The following is a 15,064-nucleotide window of genomic DNA, read 5'->3' as shown; positions in this document are numbered from 1 at the left end:
TCCCAGGGAGAAAGGCCATTGTTATTTCCACCCAGCTCAATTCAAAGCTCTGATCTCCCTGCCAGTCTCTTGCTGCCCTCCATTGGATGAATGAGCAATAACGAGTGCCTTCCTGATAGTGGGTGAATGTTCAGAGCTCATGTGTGGAACTAGTGCTTTTTTTTTTTTTTGCAGGACTAGGGTTTGAACGCAGTACCTCACGCTTGCCAGACAGGAGCTCCACCAGTCCCCTCCACCGGTCCCTATGTATGTGTTTTTTTAATCCATGGAAATGTTGCTAATAGCATTGGGCACATCTGGAAAGGACAATGCCTGCTACTTTCAAAGTTTACCTCTAGTTCTACCCGTGCCATCTTGATTTCCTCCACTCAGGCTCTCCCATATTTCAGGATATCTCTTTGTTCTAAGATGAAGTAATTGTAGCTATTCCAAGCGTTTTTCTGCTGGCCTCTCATTTCCCCCAAGTTATCTTAATCTTTTTAAATGCAGTTATCTTTAAGAAGTTCTGCTTGCATCACAACTCTCTTCTCTGAAGTCACAGGCACTTTTCTCCCTCCTTCCAGGAATTCCCACCATCTTCTACACAGCCCCACACTGCTCCCACTGCAGTTGTCATATGGTTCATTGCAAATAGTAACTACTAAGTTCGTCCTTTTTTAACCATATGGCAATCAGAAATAGTATATGTAGCAGCATAATAAAACCATTCTTGTTTCACTCTCAAATTTTCATCCCACTGTCTCTTATTAAAATGAGTTGAAACGTGTTGGTGTGTGACTCAGAGCAGATCACTGGAGCAGTCCTGCACTGCCTCTTCCAACCTGGTCAGTGGCCTCTGCAGAATATTCCAGACTATGTTCTTCCCCATGCCAGAAGTTCCCTCTACCTGGATGGCCCTCCTACCTTTCACCCTTAAATTTCAACCATTCTGCTAGACCTGTGCAGTCTGCACTTGGGCCCTTTCTCAGTGATCAGTGCCATCTTAGGTGACTTTCAGCCAATTTGATCTCCTGGAAAAAAGCAAAGGACTTTTCCATTTCATTTCCAAGTTTTAAGTCCACATTCCAAGTCTGTGGCTTAACAGGTGCAGAAATGGAAGCAAATGCTTAGTCTTTCTGAATCTCTGTGTCATCTTCAGAAAAATGGGCCTGTAGTGCTGATGGCATGGGGTTTCCTACACAAATGAGATAATTTACATAAAGTTCAGGAAGTAAGAAATCTTCACTCCCGGTTCCCCATTTTCATAGAATTTATAGTTTACATGACAAAGTCCAATTGTTTGTTAGTTCATTACTGTTGGATTTTACTCAGTGGAATGATAATTACAGCAAACTAGAGCAGGACTGGGGAACCCAAGATGTTAGATAATTAACTAGGAAATGCAAGGCAAAGGGGAGTGATGCTCTAATGGAATCAGACAACCACATGACCTAGTGTGTCAGTGAGCCAACACTATACTGTGGACTAGTCCATAACCTGGACACAACACAGGTTAGCCAAGGGGCCTGCCAGCAGAGCTAGCATTGAACCAGTGCATTTGATAGCTACTATCTATTTGACTTCACTTCTACACATGAGGATTTTTCTAAAAAAGCCAAAACAAACCATTTTTAATTTAGAGAATAAATGACTGAAAGTGAAAATGTGATGAGCTTGTAAAACGACTTTAGGAACAAAACAGTGTGGCTTTTTTATGCACGTTCACTATACAAGCATCCTCATTTATATGTCTTACAGCTACCATTGCAAAGCTGTCACTGGAGAATTTTCAATATACTCATGACTTAGACAAATATTTAAAATGGACCTAATATTACCAGAAGCTTCTGATAAGGGTAGGAGTGAAATTTTCCTTATTATAAGAGTTCTGACCTGCTTGGTATCTAGAGGAGTTAAGCAGGTCAGGGGGAATGGACTATAAGACAAAGTGACATTGCATTCTGTAATTGTGCAATGCCTGTGCCTTATACACAGAAATTATAATTTAGCTGACCTGAGGAGTAGTTTGGGCTGAGAATTTTTAAAGATCCTCGAGTAATTTTTCAGAAACCACTGTGCTAGGGTTTCACATTTTAAAATGTTTTTTAACATTTTAAAAACTTTTGAGGTAACTATAGTTTCATACACACATGAGAAAGAACAGAGAGAAACTGAGTACTCTTTACCCAGCCCTCCTCCCCCATGGCAACATCTGTGGAGCTGTAGTACAGTATCATGACCAGCATCTGGCCATAGATAACAGTCGAGGTACACAAGCATCCCTTCCCTTCCCATTCACTACCCACACCTGCTTCCCCCTCAAGCTCACCCTGGGCACCACTAACCTATCCTGTATTTCAGTACTTTTCTCGTGTTCTTATTTCCATTGTAAGCATGCTGTGTAAGTGGAGTCATGGAGCATGTGACCTTTTGGGGTGAACTTGCTCACTTAGCCCAATCCACTTGATATTGCACTGTTGTGTGTATTGATCATTTGTTCCTTTTTGTTGCTGAGTAGTAATCCATGGTATGGATATGCCAGTGTAAATGTTCACTCACTGAAGGGCACTCAGTCGTTTACAGTTTGGGGCTATTATGAATGTGTGAACATTAGTTGTCATTTCTCTGGGATAAATGCCCAAGTGCATTTGCTGGGTCATTGAATGGTTAGTTTTACAAAAACTAACAAGCAACTCCCTTGCCCAAAATACTTCCCAAACTGTGTTCTAGAGTGGCTATTGTATTTGATGCTTCTATCAATAATGTATAAGACTCCAGTTTCTCTCACATCCTTGCTGTGTTTTGTAGAGCAAATGTTTTCATTTTGATGAGGTCCATTGTATCATTTTTTTTCTTTTGTGGGCTGTGCATTTGGTGTCAGGTGTAACTCTTGCTGTAATTCTAAATCCCAAAGATTTTCTATTTTTCACTCTAACAGTTTTATATTTTACTTTTAATTCCATGCTCCATTTTGGAATAATTTTTGTATAAAATATGACATTTAGGTCAAATTCTCTCTCTCCTCCCCCTCCTCTTTTTCTCTCTGTCCTTCTCTTCTCTCTTTCTTGTGTGTTTGCACACTCACTCTCAGCTATGAAGGTCCACTTGCTCTGAAAATATTCATTGAAAAGGCTATCCTTCTATTGAATTGCACTTTCAACATTGTCAAATATCAGTTGGACATATCTGTGCTGTGCATCTATTTCTAGGGTCATTATTTCTCCATTGATTTATGTCTTTTGCTTCACCAATACCACAATGTTTTGAATATACTGTATCTACTTAGTAGGGAGAGTTATTCCACACACAGACATTTTCAACTAACTTGAAAAAATGCTTAGTAACATCATTGCTGGTTCAAATGGTAAGACCATTAAGCTTATTAAGTAGGTACCAAAGTGTCTGCACCATTGTGCATTCTCACAAGCAATAAATGGGAGTTTCTGTTCCTCTGCATCCTTGCCTGCATTTTGTGGTGTTGGTGTGTAGTGGAATCTCATTGTTTTATTTTGCCATTCTCTAATAACGTATGACATTGAGTGTCACTTCATATTCTTTTCATATACATTTTACCATCTGTAGATCTTCTTGTTGAGGTATCTGCTCAGATCTTTTGGCTACTTTTTAATTCAGTTGCTCCTTTTGTTACTATTAAGGTTTACAAGTTACTTGCATGTTTTGGATGCAATCTTTTTATTAGATTAATGTTTTGCAAATAATTTCTCCTACTTTGCTTTTCTTTTCATTGTCTTAAAACAATGCCCTACATAAAAGGCTTTAATTTTAATGAATTCCAATTTATAAAATTTTCCTTTCATGGATTGGGTTTTTTTTCCTGTTGTTTCTAAAAACTCATTGACACTTCCAAGATCGTGACTTTTTCCCTATTTATCTTCCAGATAAATAGTCAGGATACACTGAGGTCTGTAGTCCATTTTGAATTAACTCTATGAACATGTACAGTGCCTGGATCCACTTCCTTTTGAATCCTTAATCCCATTTGTTGAATGGCCTATGCTTTCTCCATGGAATTACAAAGATCTATTGCTTGCATGTGTGTAGATCTCTATCTGGGCTCTATATTTCTGCCCATTGATCTGTTTGTAGATGATGGTGGTGGTGGTGATGGTGATGGTGATGATGATGGTGATGTTGATGCAATGAGGAAAAAACCTAGGGTCTCAATAACTTTTCCCGGCTGACCTCCAACTCATGACCCTCCTGACTCTGCCTCCCCAGTAGCTTAGCTTGTTTGTCTGTTATTTTGAAACACCATGTCTTGAGTATTGTAGCTTTATAGTAGACCTTGAGGTCAAGTACTATCAGTCCTGTGACTTTGTTCTTTTTTGGTAGTGTGTTGGACATTGTGAGTCTGCCTTTTCATATAAAACCTTAGAATATCCACAAAAGGACTTGTTGGGACTTTAGGATTGCAGTCAATCTAAGGTTAAATTTAGGAAGAGCTAATACCCTAGCACTCATTCCTGGGTCTTCGTAGCCATGGATAGGGAATAGCTCTTCATTTATTTAGATATTCTTTGATTTCTTTTTACAAAATTTTATACTAGTCTTCACAAAGATTGGGTACAGATTTGGTTATGTTACATGCCAGTTTGAAGTGTTGCGGCCGGTGCTGAGGGTCCTTGCCTTCACAGGCCAGAGAACTGGCTCATGAGGCAGCTGATTGATATGTGAGCCAAAGCCTGTATATGAAATGCTGCATAGATCAAAAAAAAGAATTAACCTAGAAGGTAACACATACGCACAGGAAATTAATGCGAGTCAACTCCCTGTATAGCTATCCTTATCCCAACCAGCAAAACCCTTGTTCCTTCCTATTATAGCTTATACTCTCTCTTCAACAAAATTAGAGATAAGGGCAAAATAATTTCTGCTGGGTATTGAGGGGGTTGGGGGGAGAGGGAGGGGGCGGAGTGGGTGGTAAGGGAGGGGGTGGGGGCAGGGGGGAGAAATGACCCAAGCCTTGTATGCACACATGAATAATAAAATAATAATAAATAAATAAATAAATAAAATGAAATGCCGCAGTCCAGCTGCAATGGGGGCTCCAACTCCGGTCTTGGGTGCTCAAGCGGTGAATAATGACATGAACTCGGGGTTGTGCCAGGCAGCAATGGCCTAGTTTATGTTCTGGAGGGAGTACGTGAGCAGTGTAGACGAGCAGGAAGGAGTACGTGGTAGTCCCCAGGTTTCCCTTGACCTCTGTGCTGGGATTTTTTAAATTTATTTTTTTCATTCATCTGTGCATACAATGTTTGGGTCATTTCTCCCCCTTTGCCCCCCCACCCCCCTCGCCCCCCATACCCAGCAGAAACTATTCTGCCCTTATCTCTAATTTTGTTGTAGAGAGAGTATAAGCAATAATAGGAAGGAACAAGGGGTTTTGCTGGTTGAGATAAGGATAGCTATACAGGGCATTGACTCACATTGATTTCCTGTGCGTGGGTGTTACCTTCTAGGTTAATTCTTTTTGATCTAACCTTTTCTCTAGTACCTGTTCCCCTTTTCCTATTGGCCTCAGTTGCTTTAAGGTATCTGCTTTAGTTTCTCTGCGTTAAGGGCAACAAATGCTAGCTAGTTTTTTAGGTGTCTTACCTATCCTCACCCCTCCCTTGTGTGCTCTCGCTTTTATCATGTGCTCATAGTCCAATCCCCTTGTTGTGTTTGCCCTTGATCTAATGTCCACATATGAGGGAGAACATACGATTTTTGGTCTTTTGGGCCAGGCTAACCTCACTCAGAATGATGTTCTCCAATTCCATCCATTTACCAGCGAATTGGCTCTCTGTTGCTGTGGCTATGAGCCCAAGTGTGGAACATCATGTTCTCCGGACCTGGTTTTCCCAGTCCCATGCAGAGAGAAAACAGGGGAGTTCAGCAACTGCCCTCTTGGACTATTGCAATCTCTCTTAGGGCTGTTGCACAAAAGCTACAGTGACTCCACTCCTTTCCAAGAGGCTTTGGGGGTCCTGAGGGTTTCCCACAATGAAGTAGGATTTATTAGAGAAAAAGGAAAGAGCAGTACAGCAGAGCCTGGAAACTGGTTGCTTGCTGCTCAGGTGAAGGCTAGGGTTTTTATGGACATTTTAACTCTGGGTTTGGGTAAGGGTTAGGTGGGCTCTTTTCATTGGCCATGGATTCATGGGCTTTCTTAGGTGAACTGGTTTGTTTGCCCTTTATTGGGGGGGGGGGAGGGGAAAAAATCTTGAGAGCATTTTGCTCATCAGCCCTGTAGCAGATCTACAAGACCCTGTATCTCCTCTTCAGGGTACAGGAATACAGGTTTACAACTCCTTCTCAGGGTGCAGGAATCACAGTGCTCTCCATGGGGGATGGGATACTCACATCGGACTTAAGTCTCCAGACCCAACATTTTATACCTAAATAGCTTAGTGCTAGTATAAAATGTGCTGTGTTTTTAGTTTCAAATTCCAATTGTATTCAGTTGGTATATAAGAAAGCAATTGACTTTTGTTCTGAAATCTTGTAATAAATTGCTAGTTGCAGAGGTTGTATATTTAGGGATTGCTTATCTAGGCAGTCATGTTATTTGCAAAAAAACAGTTTTATTTTTCCTCCACATCAATATGTTTTATTTCCTTCACCTAGAACTTTTTGTGGGAAGAGCAGTGGTGAGTGGCAACAGTCTTTCCTTATTCCCCGTCTTAGTGGGGAAACATCTAGCCTCTTGTGTTGAAGTATGATGCAAGTTACAGGTTTTGCTCCTTATCAAGTTGATGACTTCCTCTTCTGTTCCATGTTTGCGCAGAGTTTCATTTATCATGAATGACTGCTGGGTTTTGCCAGATTCTCTTTCTTCATCTATTCACAGCATCATATCGTTTTTCTTCTTTTGAAGAAACATTTTGCCTTTAATGTTAAAGGCAAACCTGGAAATAAGTCACACTTTGTTACGGAGCATAATTATTGGATCCAATTTGCTGGTGTTTTCTTGAGGATTTCTACATCTGTGTTTTTTTGCAGTGTGTTTCCTAAATTTGGTATTAGGGCAGTGCAAGCCTTTTGAAATGAGCTAGGAAGTATTCAGTCTGCTTCCATTTTCTGGAACAGATTGTGGAAAATTGGTCTCACACTTGATAGAATTCTCTGGTGATAGTATCTATGCTGGGGGCCTTCTGTTTTGGAAATCAATTGATTATTGATTGATTTCATTTAATAGACATAGGCTGTATTGCTTGGGATGTCACTCAGAGGTAGAGCGCTTGCCTAACATGCTCAAGGCCTGGATTCAATCCCCAACACTGCAAAAATTAAAGTATAATAAATTCATCAAGGCTAACTTAATGACTGACCAGCAACATTGAAGAAAACTTAAGACATGAGCTACATTAGTTTTCTGTAGCTGTTGTAACAAAGTCCCAGAAATGGAGTAGTTTAAAATAGCAGAAGTTTATTGCCTCATAAGTTTGAGTGCTAGAGGTGAAAAGTCAAGGTGTCCCTCTGAAAACTGTGGCTTCTGGTGGTTTGCAGACAATCCTTGGCATTCTTTTGCTTGCAGATTAATCACTCCAGTCTTTCAATTTTACATGGTATTTCCCTGTATATTTTCACATCCACCTCCTGTGGTGTTTGTCCCTGCTTTTCAAATTTCCCTTTTTCTTTTCTTTTTTTTTTTTTGGCGGTACTGGGGTTCAAACTCAGGGCCTCATGCTTGCTAGGCAGGTGCTTTACCATGTGAGTTGAGCCACTCCTTCAGCCCAATATCACAAATTTTGGTAAGTTCTATGTTCATTGTCATTCAGTTAAGAAATTTTTTTCCTTCAGACTTCTTTGACCATGCTTTATTTAGACATGCATTGTTAAGTGCCAGATTTAAAAAAATTTTCCAGCTGTCTTTCTGTTATTACTGTGATCGCATTCCTATCTGAAAGCATGCATTATCTGATTTTTATTCTTTTAAATTCATTATGTATTTTGTGGTCAAGAATGTAGCTACCTTTAGTGTATTATGCCTGTGTATTTGAGAAGAATGTGTATTCTGCAATTGTTGGATGAAGTGTTCTATAAATGTCACTTAGATTCAGTTGATTGATAGTGTTGTTCAGTTCAAATATGTCCCCAACAATCTTCTGCCTGCTGCATCTGTCAGTTACTCATAGTGAGGTATTGAAACCTCCATGGGGTAATAGTGGATTTGTTTCTTTGTCCTTGGAGTTCTGTCAGCTTCTGCCTGACATATTTTGATTCTCTGTGGTAGGTGAATTCACATTAAGTGTTGTCATGTTTTCTTGGAGAATTGACCCTTTATCATCATGTAATATCCCTCTTCATTCCTGATACTTCTCCTTGCTCTGATTTTTTAAATTAATACAACTACTCCAACTTTGTTTTAATTAATGTTAGCATGGTAATCTGTCTCCATCTCTTTACTTTTACTCTGTCATTTTGCATTTAAGGGGAATTTTAGTAGACAACACCTAGTTGGGGCTTTTTTGCCCACTCTGACAGTCTCTGCTTTTTAATTGGAATATTAGACCACTTACATTTAAGGTACTTATTGGAGCTTCAATTAATATTTATCATATTGTAACTTTTTTGTTTCCTTGTTAGTCAGGTTTTTTCACTACAAGATACCCGAGGCTGGGTGCTTTTTAGTTTTATTTAGCTCACAGTTCTGCTGTTCAAGGTGTGGTGCCAGGATCAGCTCTGCCCTGTGACTGGTCACACCATGGCAGATTGTATCATGGGTCTGCATGCAAAATCCAGAAGCCACAGAGAGATTTAGCATTCAGGCTCACTCTTGTAACAATCCATTCCCCTGAGAACTAACTCAGGGTCCCATAATCCTGTCCAAGAGCAGCTACCCGTGGGGACCTAAGGACTTCCCAGCAGGATCCACTTCTTAAAAGTCACGGTCATTGACACACTGGGGCCAAGTATCCAGCACAGGAGCCCTTGTATTTACTTTTTTTTCTTCTTCTCCTTTTGAATTCCTCTTTCTCTTTTTATTTTCTCTGGTTTTAGTTGAGCATTTTATATGATTTCATTTTATCTTTTCTCCTAGCATGTATTTCTTTAATCTCTACATGATCTCCCTTGAGTATGAAATATGCATTATAGTGAATCTCATTTACTTTCAAGTGACACTGTCCCCTTTATTGATAATTCTGGTCTTCTGTCCTATCCCTTATGACATTGCTATCATTTAATTGCACTTGTCCACAAACTATAGTGACCCAATACATCATTGCTATTTTATGACATGTTATCTATTATATCAACCAAGAATAAGGCAAAATATTTTGTCCTGGCTTCACTTATTCCTTCTCTAATGCTTCTTCTTTCTGGAGACCTGAATTTTATAACCTCTATCACTTTTCTTTAGGAAAAGTTTTTTAAAAACATGAGTGGGAGAGTTATAATGAGATTGTATAAAACCACTGGAGTTTTGCTTCCATTCTGGGGTCCTAGGAAGTTAGCCTTCCTCTTTCCACCTTTCAGACTCTCTGTTAGTTGTGTTTTGTGTTATTTCCAGGGTTTGTGATTATACTTAATGGAAAGAAGCAAGGAGAGATGTCCACACCATCCTCAGCAGTCCAGAAGTCCCCTCTTCCTTCTTCTTTTTATAGTTCTCTAGAACACTTTAAAATATAAGCAGAAACAACCATATTTACTGTTTCTAAAAATGCATTTTTACTACTTTATCAGGAATATGGGAGACTCAGATGTAAACTTACCCTCGTGTATTAAGATATAATGAGTTTGTTTTTTGTCTTTGATTTTTTTGCTCTTCAATCCATGCAAGTTTAGTGGTAAAGTAATTTTAAAGAAGTATTTTAAGAAAAAAATATTAAATTCTGAATATCTTTTACTTTCTAGTGACAAGCTTCTAATGTATTTTTAAGAGATTCTAGGTATTGCTTCATTTGTAAACTTCTCAGGCTTGCTATTTTCTTTTTTTGGGTGGTGGATAGAAGTGGTGATAAGAGAATCTTCTCAATAAATGAGTTGTAATAAGCAATAAGGTAGATGCTGGGAACAGTTCCAAATCCTCAGTCAGGGCCCAACGATAACAACCTATAAATTTGAAACATGGCACCAAATGGCAAAGCACATTTGAGAAACAGACTGAGTTAATCCAATTCCATTCCCTCAAGCTCTAATTTTGTGATGAGTGCAATTTGTCTTCCCCCACCCTGTTCCTACATTTAAGATGGATGGCCATTACACCTGCTTCCATAATCATCCTGACAGCAGTGTGCACCCTGGCTCCCACCCCCACCTGCATTTCTTGCCTTAACATGTGATTTCTTAGAACTAAGGCAGTGCCTGGCTCTGTCACTTAATCATGGCCAGTGCTAAGACATGGCATTGACCAATCACACACATCAGACTGATAGGAGACCCAGGTTCTTTGTTTTGGGCATAATATTCACCCCAGGCATGAAGAAGACTGATTAGTGCCATTTCTTAGGCTCCAAAAAATAGCCATGACATGTAATGCAAGAAAATCAGATATCTCAAAAAAATGTATTAAGTCCTAACAGGGAGCACCATACTTTCCAATGTTTAATATGAACACAAATATGCAGTGAGGTAGATCACTGCTTCTGTATAACGTTAAACTTTCTCAACAAGCATTTTACCATCTCAGACTTGTCTTCAGGGTCTAAATTATTCTGGTTTTTGTTTTGATAGTAAATTTTTAAAAATGTTATTTTTATGATTAATATGCAATATCATATCCAAAACAGTTAAGAACTTATTTTCTAATAAAAGAAAAATAGATGGGAATAAGTTAGGTCTATGAATTGAAATGTTCAGTGGGAAAGGGGGCGTTTGGTCAGTGTCCTTAAAGAAACAGCATCTTTGTTGGCAGAAGTACAATGTATAACTTCTTAAGTGTATTTTCTCTTCTCTCTCTCTTTCTTTCTTACACACACACACACACACACACACACACACACACACACACACACATGAGTAAACCTGGAAACAGAGGGAACTATATTGGAGTGGTGGTATTAACGGCAAAGTCACCTTTCTCATACTTGTATTTCAGATGGAGCCCCACTGAGCTGGGGGGTTGGAAGAATCAATGGAACCCACACTTCCTGGGGCGCTTCTCTGCCTGGTTCTCCCACATGCACCTGTGGACTAGAGGGTGACTGCATTGCTGCTCACTATCCCTGCAACTGTGATGCTGACCGGAATGAATGGTGATTTCCCTGCACAAAAAGTAGTTTTTATTCCTTAACTAGGCATAGTTAATTAACTCCCAGACAGCTGGTGAAAAAAGTAACTAAAGTATGCTCAAGTAAATTCAAAACAGAAGTTTAGATGCAATCTGATCAATGAATTTAAAGAATAAATTTCATGACCAGAGATTTACTATTTTACCGTATAATGGGACTGTCATTCTTCTTGTTGGGAAGGCTTGGTAAGTTTCTGCTCACTAGAAGTCAGATAGCAAGCAATGCTTAAAGTGTGGTTTAGCTGATCAAAGTAGAACTCAGGAAGTACAGTGTATTCATAACACTAATTCAAAACATGAATTCCTCCAAGCCTTTGTCTTAAATAGATGTGGGCCACAGCAATACATGTAAACATAAATTCATTAGAACTATGAGAGGTCCTATAGATAAAGACTATTTCATGGAATCAGTAATTTCCTACTCGCATGCAAATTTCTTTCTAAAATGTTCTATAGATGACACCTTGGATTGACTGGCTTACAGGATTTCAAGTGATTTGCAAATTGTACTTTTAAGTTTTCTTTTAAGCAGAATTTCTCATGAGGATTGCAATGCTTCCTTTCTTAGAAATTGTTTTGAGGCCCGAGTGTGGTGACCCAGGCTGTTATCTCAGCTACTCGGGAGGTGGAGATCAGGAGGATCATAGTTCAAAGCCAACTTGGGCTAAAAGCTAGGGAGACCCCATCTCAACCAATACAGCAGGCTATGGGGGCATGTGTCTGCCATCCCACCTATGTGGGAAGTGTAGCTAGGAGTATCATGGTCCAAAATGGCAGGGGCAAAAACATGAGATGCTATTTAAAAAATAACTAAAGCATAAAAAAAAAAGACTGGGGTAGGGGTAGTGACTCAAGTGATATTCAAAACTGTGATTACAAACCTTCTGAAATTTTGTTCCAACCCTTGCAGAATGTCTTACAAATGAGAGTTGTGTGAGAGGGATGCTGGGAATTTCAACTTCTCTTTCAATTTTTTCAAATGAAATTAAATTTTGATCAGTTTGTAAAATTGGAATTTACTCATCTTACATAAAGAGTTTTGTAATTACATTTATTTGTAAAGATAAAAGATTTACAATTGTATAGTATTGATTCAAATATAGAAATAAGAACTTGAATCGTGGAATTTTAATTCAAAGTCTTTCCTTCTAAGGTGTTTAGTGAGTTTTTTTCCTAGTGGGAAGCTTATTAGAAGAGGATATTTTTCAGGAACATAAGTAAATTGAAAGCTATTTTGCTAACTCTTAACAGCACATCTATAATCATGACCAGAAACATTGGTCTGTAAGTTGCTTCTGCAGTCAACAGCTCATTTAAGACACATATGAAAAATAAGATATAAGTTAGTGCCCCAGTCAAGACATTTCTATCAACTTTCCGTAGTAATTACAGTATGCCAAAATTACTCATAAAACTAATCTATTTTAACCTATAATGGACTAGAGGAATGGCTGAAGTGGTAAAGGGCTTGCCTCACAACCACAAAGCCCTGAGTTCAAATCCTAGTACCATAAAAAAGTGCTATAATAATTAAAATATTAAAGCACTTCAAACCAATATGTGAGTAGTACTGTTCAGTAGACAATGTTCAAGAGACCTCTGCACTCTGAAATATACACGCACCCTGTAATTAATCTTCAAAAATGCATGAGTTATTTTGCTAGTTATAATGATTACAGATGTAACTGTAATGTTATTTTACTTCTAAGAATTGAATAGGACTTTGGTGTGATTATTTCAGAGTTCTTTAAAAAAAATAACAAACATAAAAGAATAAGGTGGATCAAATATATACAAATGTAAAACTAATCACAATAAATGTGAGGGACTCTTCTATCCATTCAAGTTAGGCATTAGGCTCTATCATACTAAAGTTTTTAAGCAGCTATAACTTGTTTGCAAAACATAGATCGTAAGTGCCCACTGAAGTTGAAAGTAAAAGGACAGGAAATGTTTACCATGTAAATAAAAACCAAAAAAGAGAAAGCAGGTGTAGAGTTGTATGTCAGACGAAGACAAAAGTCATCATTAGGGGTAAAGTTGTACCCTAAGTAAGCCTGAGATTAATTCATTAGAAAGATCTAACAGCCCTACACTTTTGTGTACTATCCAATTTTCTAAAATTATATGAAGAAAGAACAAGTATGCAAAGGGAAATAGAAAAATTACTCAAAACAGTGGGACTTTTTTTGGGGGAGCAGCACTGGGGTTTGAACTCAGGATCTCCAGCTGCTCTACCATTTAAGTCATGCCCCCAGGCCTTTTTGCTTTAGTTATTTTTCAGATGAGATCTCATGTTTTTGCCTGGGCAGCTTTGGACCACGATCCTCTTACCTCTGTGGGATTTATAGGTATGAGCCATCGTGTCAGGCCAGTGGGAGATTTTTAACATAATGCATTTTGGAATCAATAAGTGATATTTTAATAACATAATTATAAACTTGATATTGTAGCCACAAATATAGAACATATGTTACTCAAACATGCATGGAACTTTTTGCAGATAAGTGACTCTCACAAATTCTAAAGAACTGTCATGTAGAGACTATTTACTTAAACATAATTTAAGTTATAAATCAATAACAATTTTTTAAAGGTCATATATGTGCCAATTAAAAACACAAAAGTATTGGAAAAGAAGAAACAAAGTGGGTAGACATTGTCTATAGGTAACATAATTACCTACATAGAAAACCTCAAGAAATATGTTAAGAAATTATATTATAAATGAAAGTTCAGTAAGTTTGCTGCATTTATGGTCAATCAATATTGAGAAGTTACTTGAATTTCTATGACATCATAAAATAATTATGATTACAAAACCTAGTAGAAGTTATTTGCCATGTTAGAAAACAAAGTTATTTAGAAAAGCAATAATGCCTTTATGAAAAATTACAAAACTTTATCAAGAGAACTAGAACATCCCAAGAAAAGGAGTGACTTACTACTGTCGCAGATAATGTGACTCTCAGAGCAGTGGTTCAGTCATGTGTACTTCTAACCGCCTGGCTGACATCTGACACTATTTGAAGACATATTTGTTGTACAAAAGGAGGGTTATTTCTCTGGTATCCAGTAAGTGGGAGTCAGGATGTGCTAACCACACTGCAAGGCACAGGATGGCTATCTTTAAAATTCGTATGAACACTAAGAGTGAAAGTATAGCAAGATGATTTTTAAGATGAAAAACAGGTGAATAGAGCAGTGCTATCAGAGACCAAGACACACTGTATTGCTGTAGTGATTCATGCAGGTTGAATTAGCTCAGATAGGCAGACAACCAATTAAATAATTTGAAAGTGAGGAAATTTTAAATGGGGAGTCATTGTGACTATAATGATTATGTTATTACTGACCTACTCCCCAAAACAATTTTTAAAGTTAAGGTGGACTCAATATTTCTACCTTTTGATTTTCTTAATAATCCCTAAGATTTATAGCTTTTACTTTGCATCAAGTTAAGTTCCCTGGTAAATAGCAGTAGCTTTTAGAAGTTTTCATACCTGCTGGAAAAGTATAATTTTCAGAGCAATAGGAACTAGTAAGCAAAAACATCTTTGGATGTTCTTTGATTGGATTTTAAGACTACTGCAAGAGATTATTGTTCCTGGAAATGCACTGTTTCCAAGTGTAGACTGTACAGGGGAGTATTCTTTATCCTGTGTGTTTGAGGCCAGAAGTGTTATAGATATCAGAGTTTGGGGGTTTAAGATATTTGCATATCCTAATAAGTTATCTCAAGGGTGGGACCCAAGTGTAAACAAAATGTGTTTGTGTGTCTTGTCCACCTCACATGCCTGACCTAGGTGCTTTCACATGATGTTTTCAGTGCACCTGCACTTTGACTTT

The 15,064-nt window shown here is 38.2% G+C and overlaps 1 protein-coding gene across 1 annotated transcript in view; it reads left to right on the top strand.

The window, feature by feature from the left end:
* The window catches only part of LOC109675963 (contactin-associated protein-like 3), a 203,046-nt gene that overhangs the window by 152,130 nt on the left and 35,852 nt on the right, over positions 1–15,064 (top strand). Inside the window, exon 14 of the mRNA XM_074052428.1 lies at positions 11,024–11,180. Within this exon, the coding sequence (XP_073908529.1) occupies positions 11,024–11,180 (157 nt within the window). The remainder of the gene's footprint in view (positions 1–11,023; positions 11,181–15,064) is intronic.

Source organism: Castor canadensis, chromosome 13 (genome assembly GCF_047511655.1).
Source record: "Castor canadensis chromosome 13, mCasCan1.hap1v2, whole genome shotgun sequence".
Lineage (NCBI taxonomy): Eukaryota > Metazoa > Chordata > Mammalia > Rodentia > Castoridae > Castor > Castor canadensis.
The sequence above is the reverse complement of the archived record's forward strand: the minus strand, read 5'-3'. Positions and strand labels throughout refer to the sequence as shown.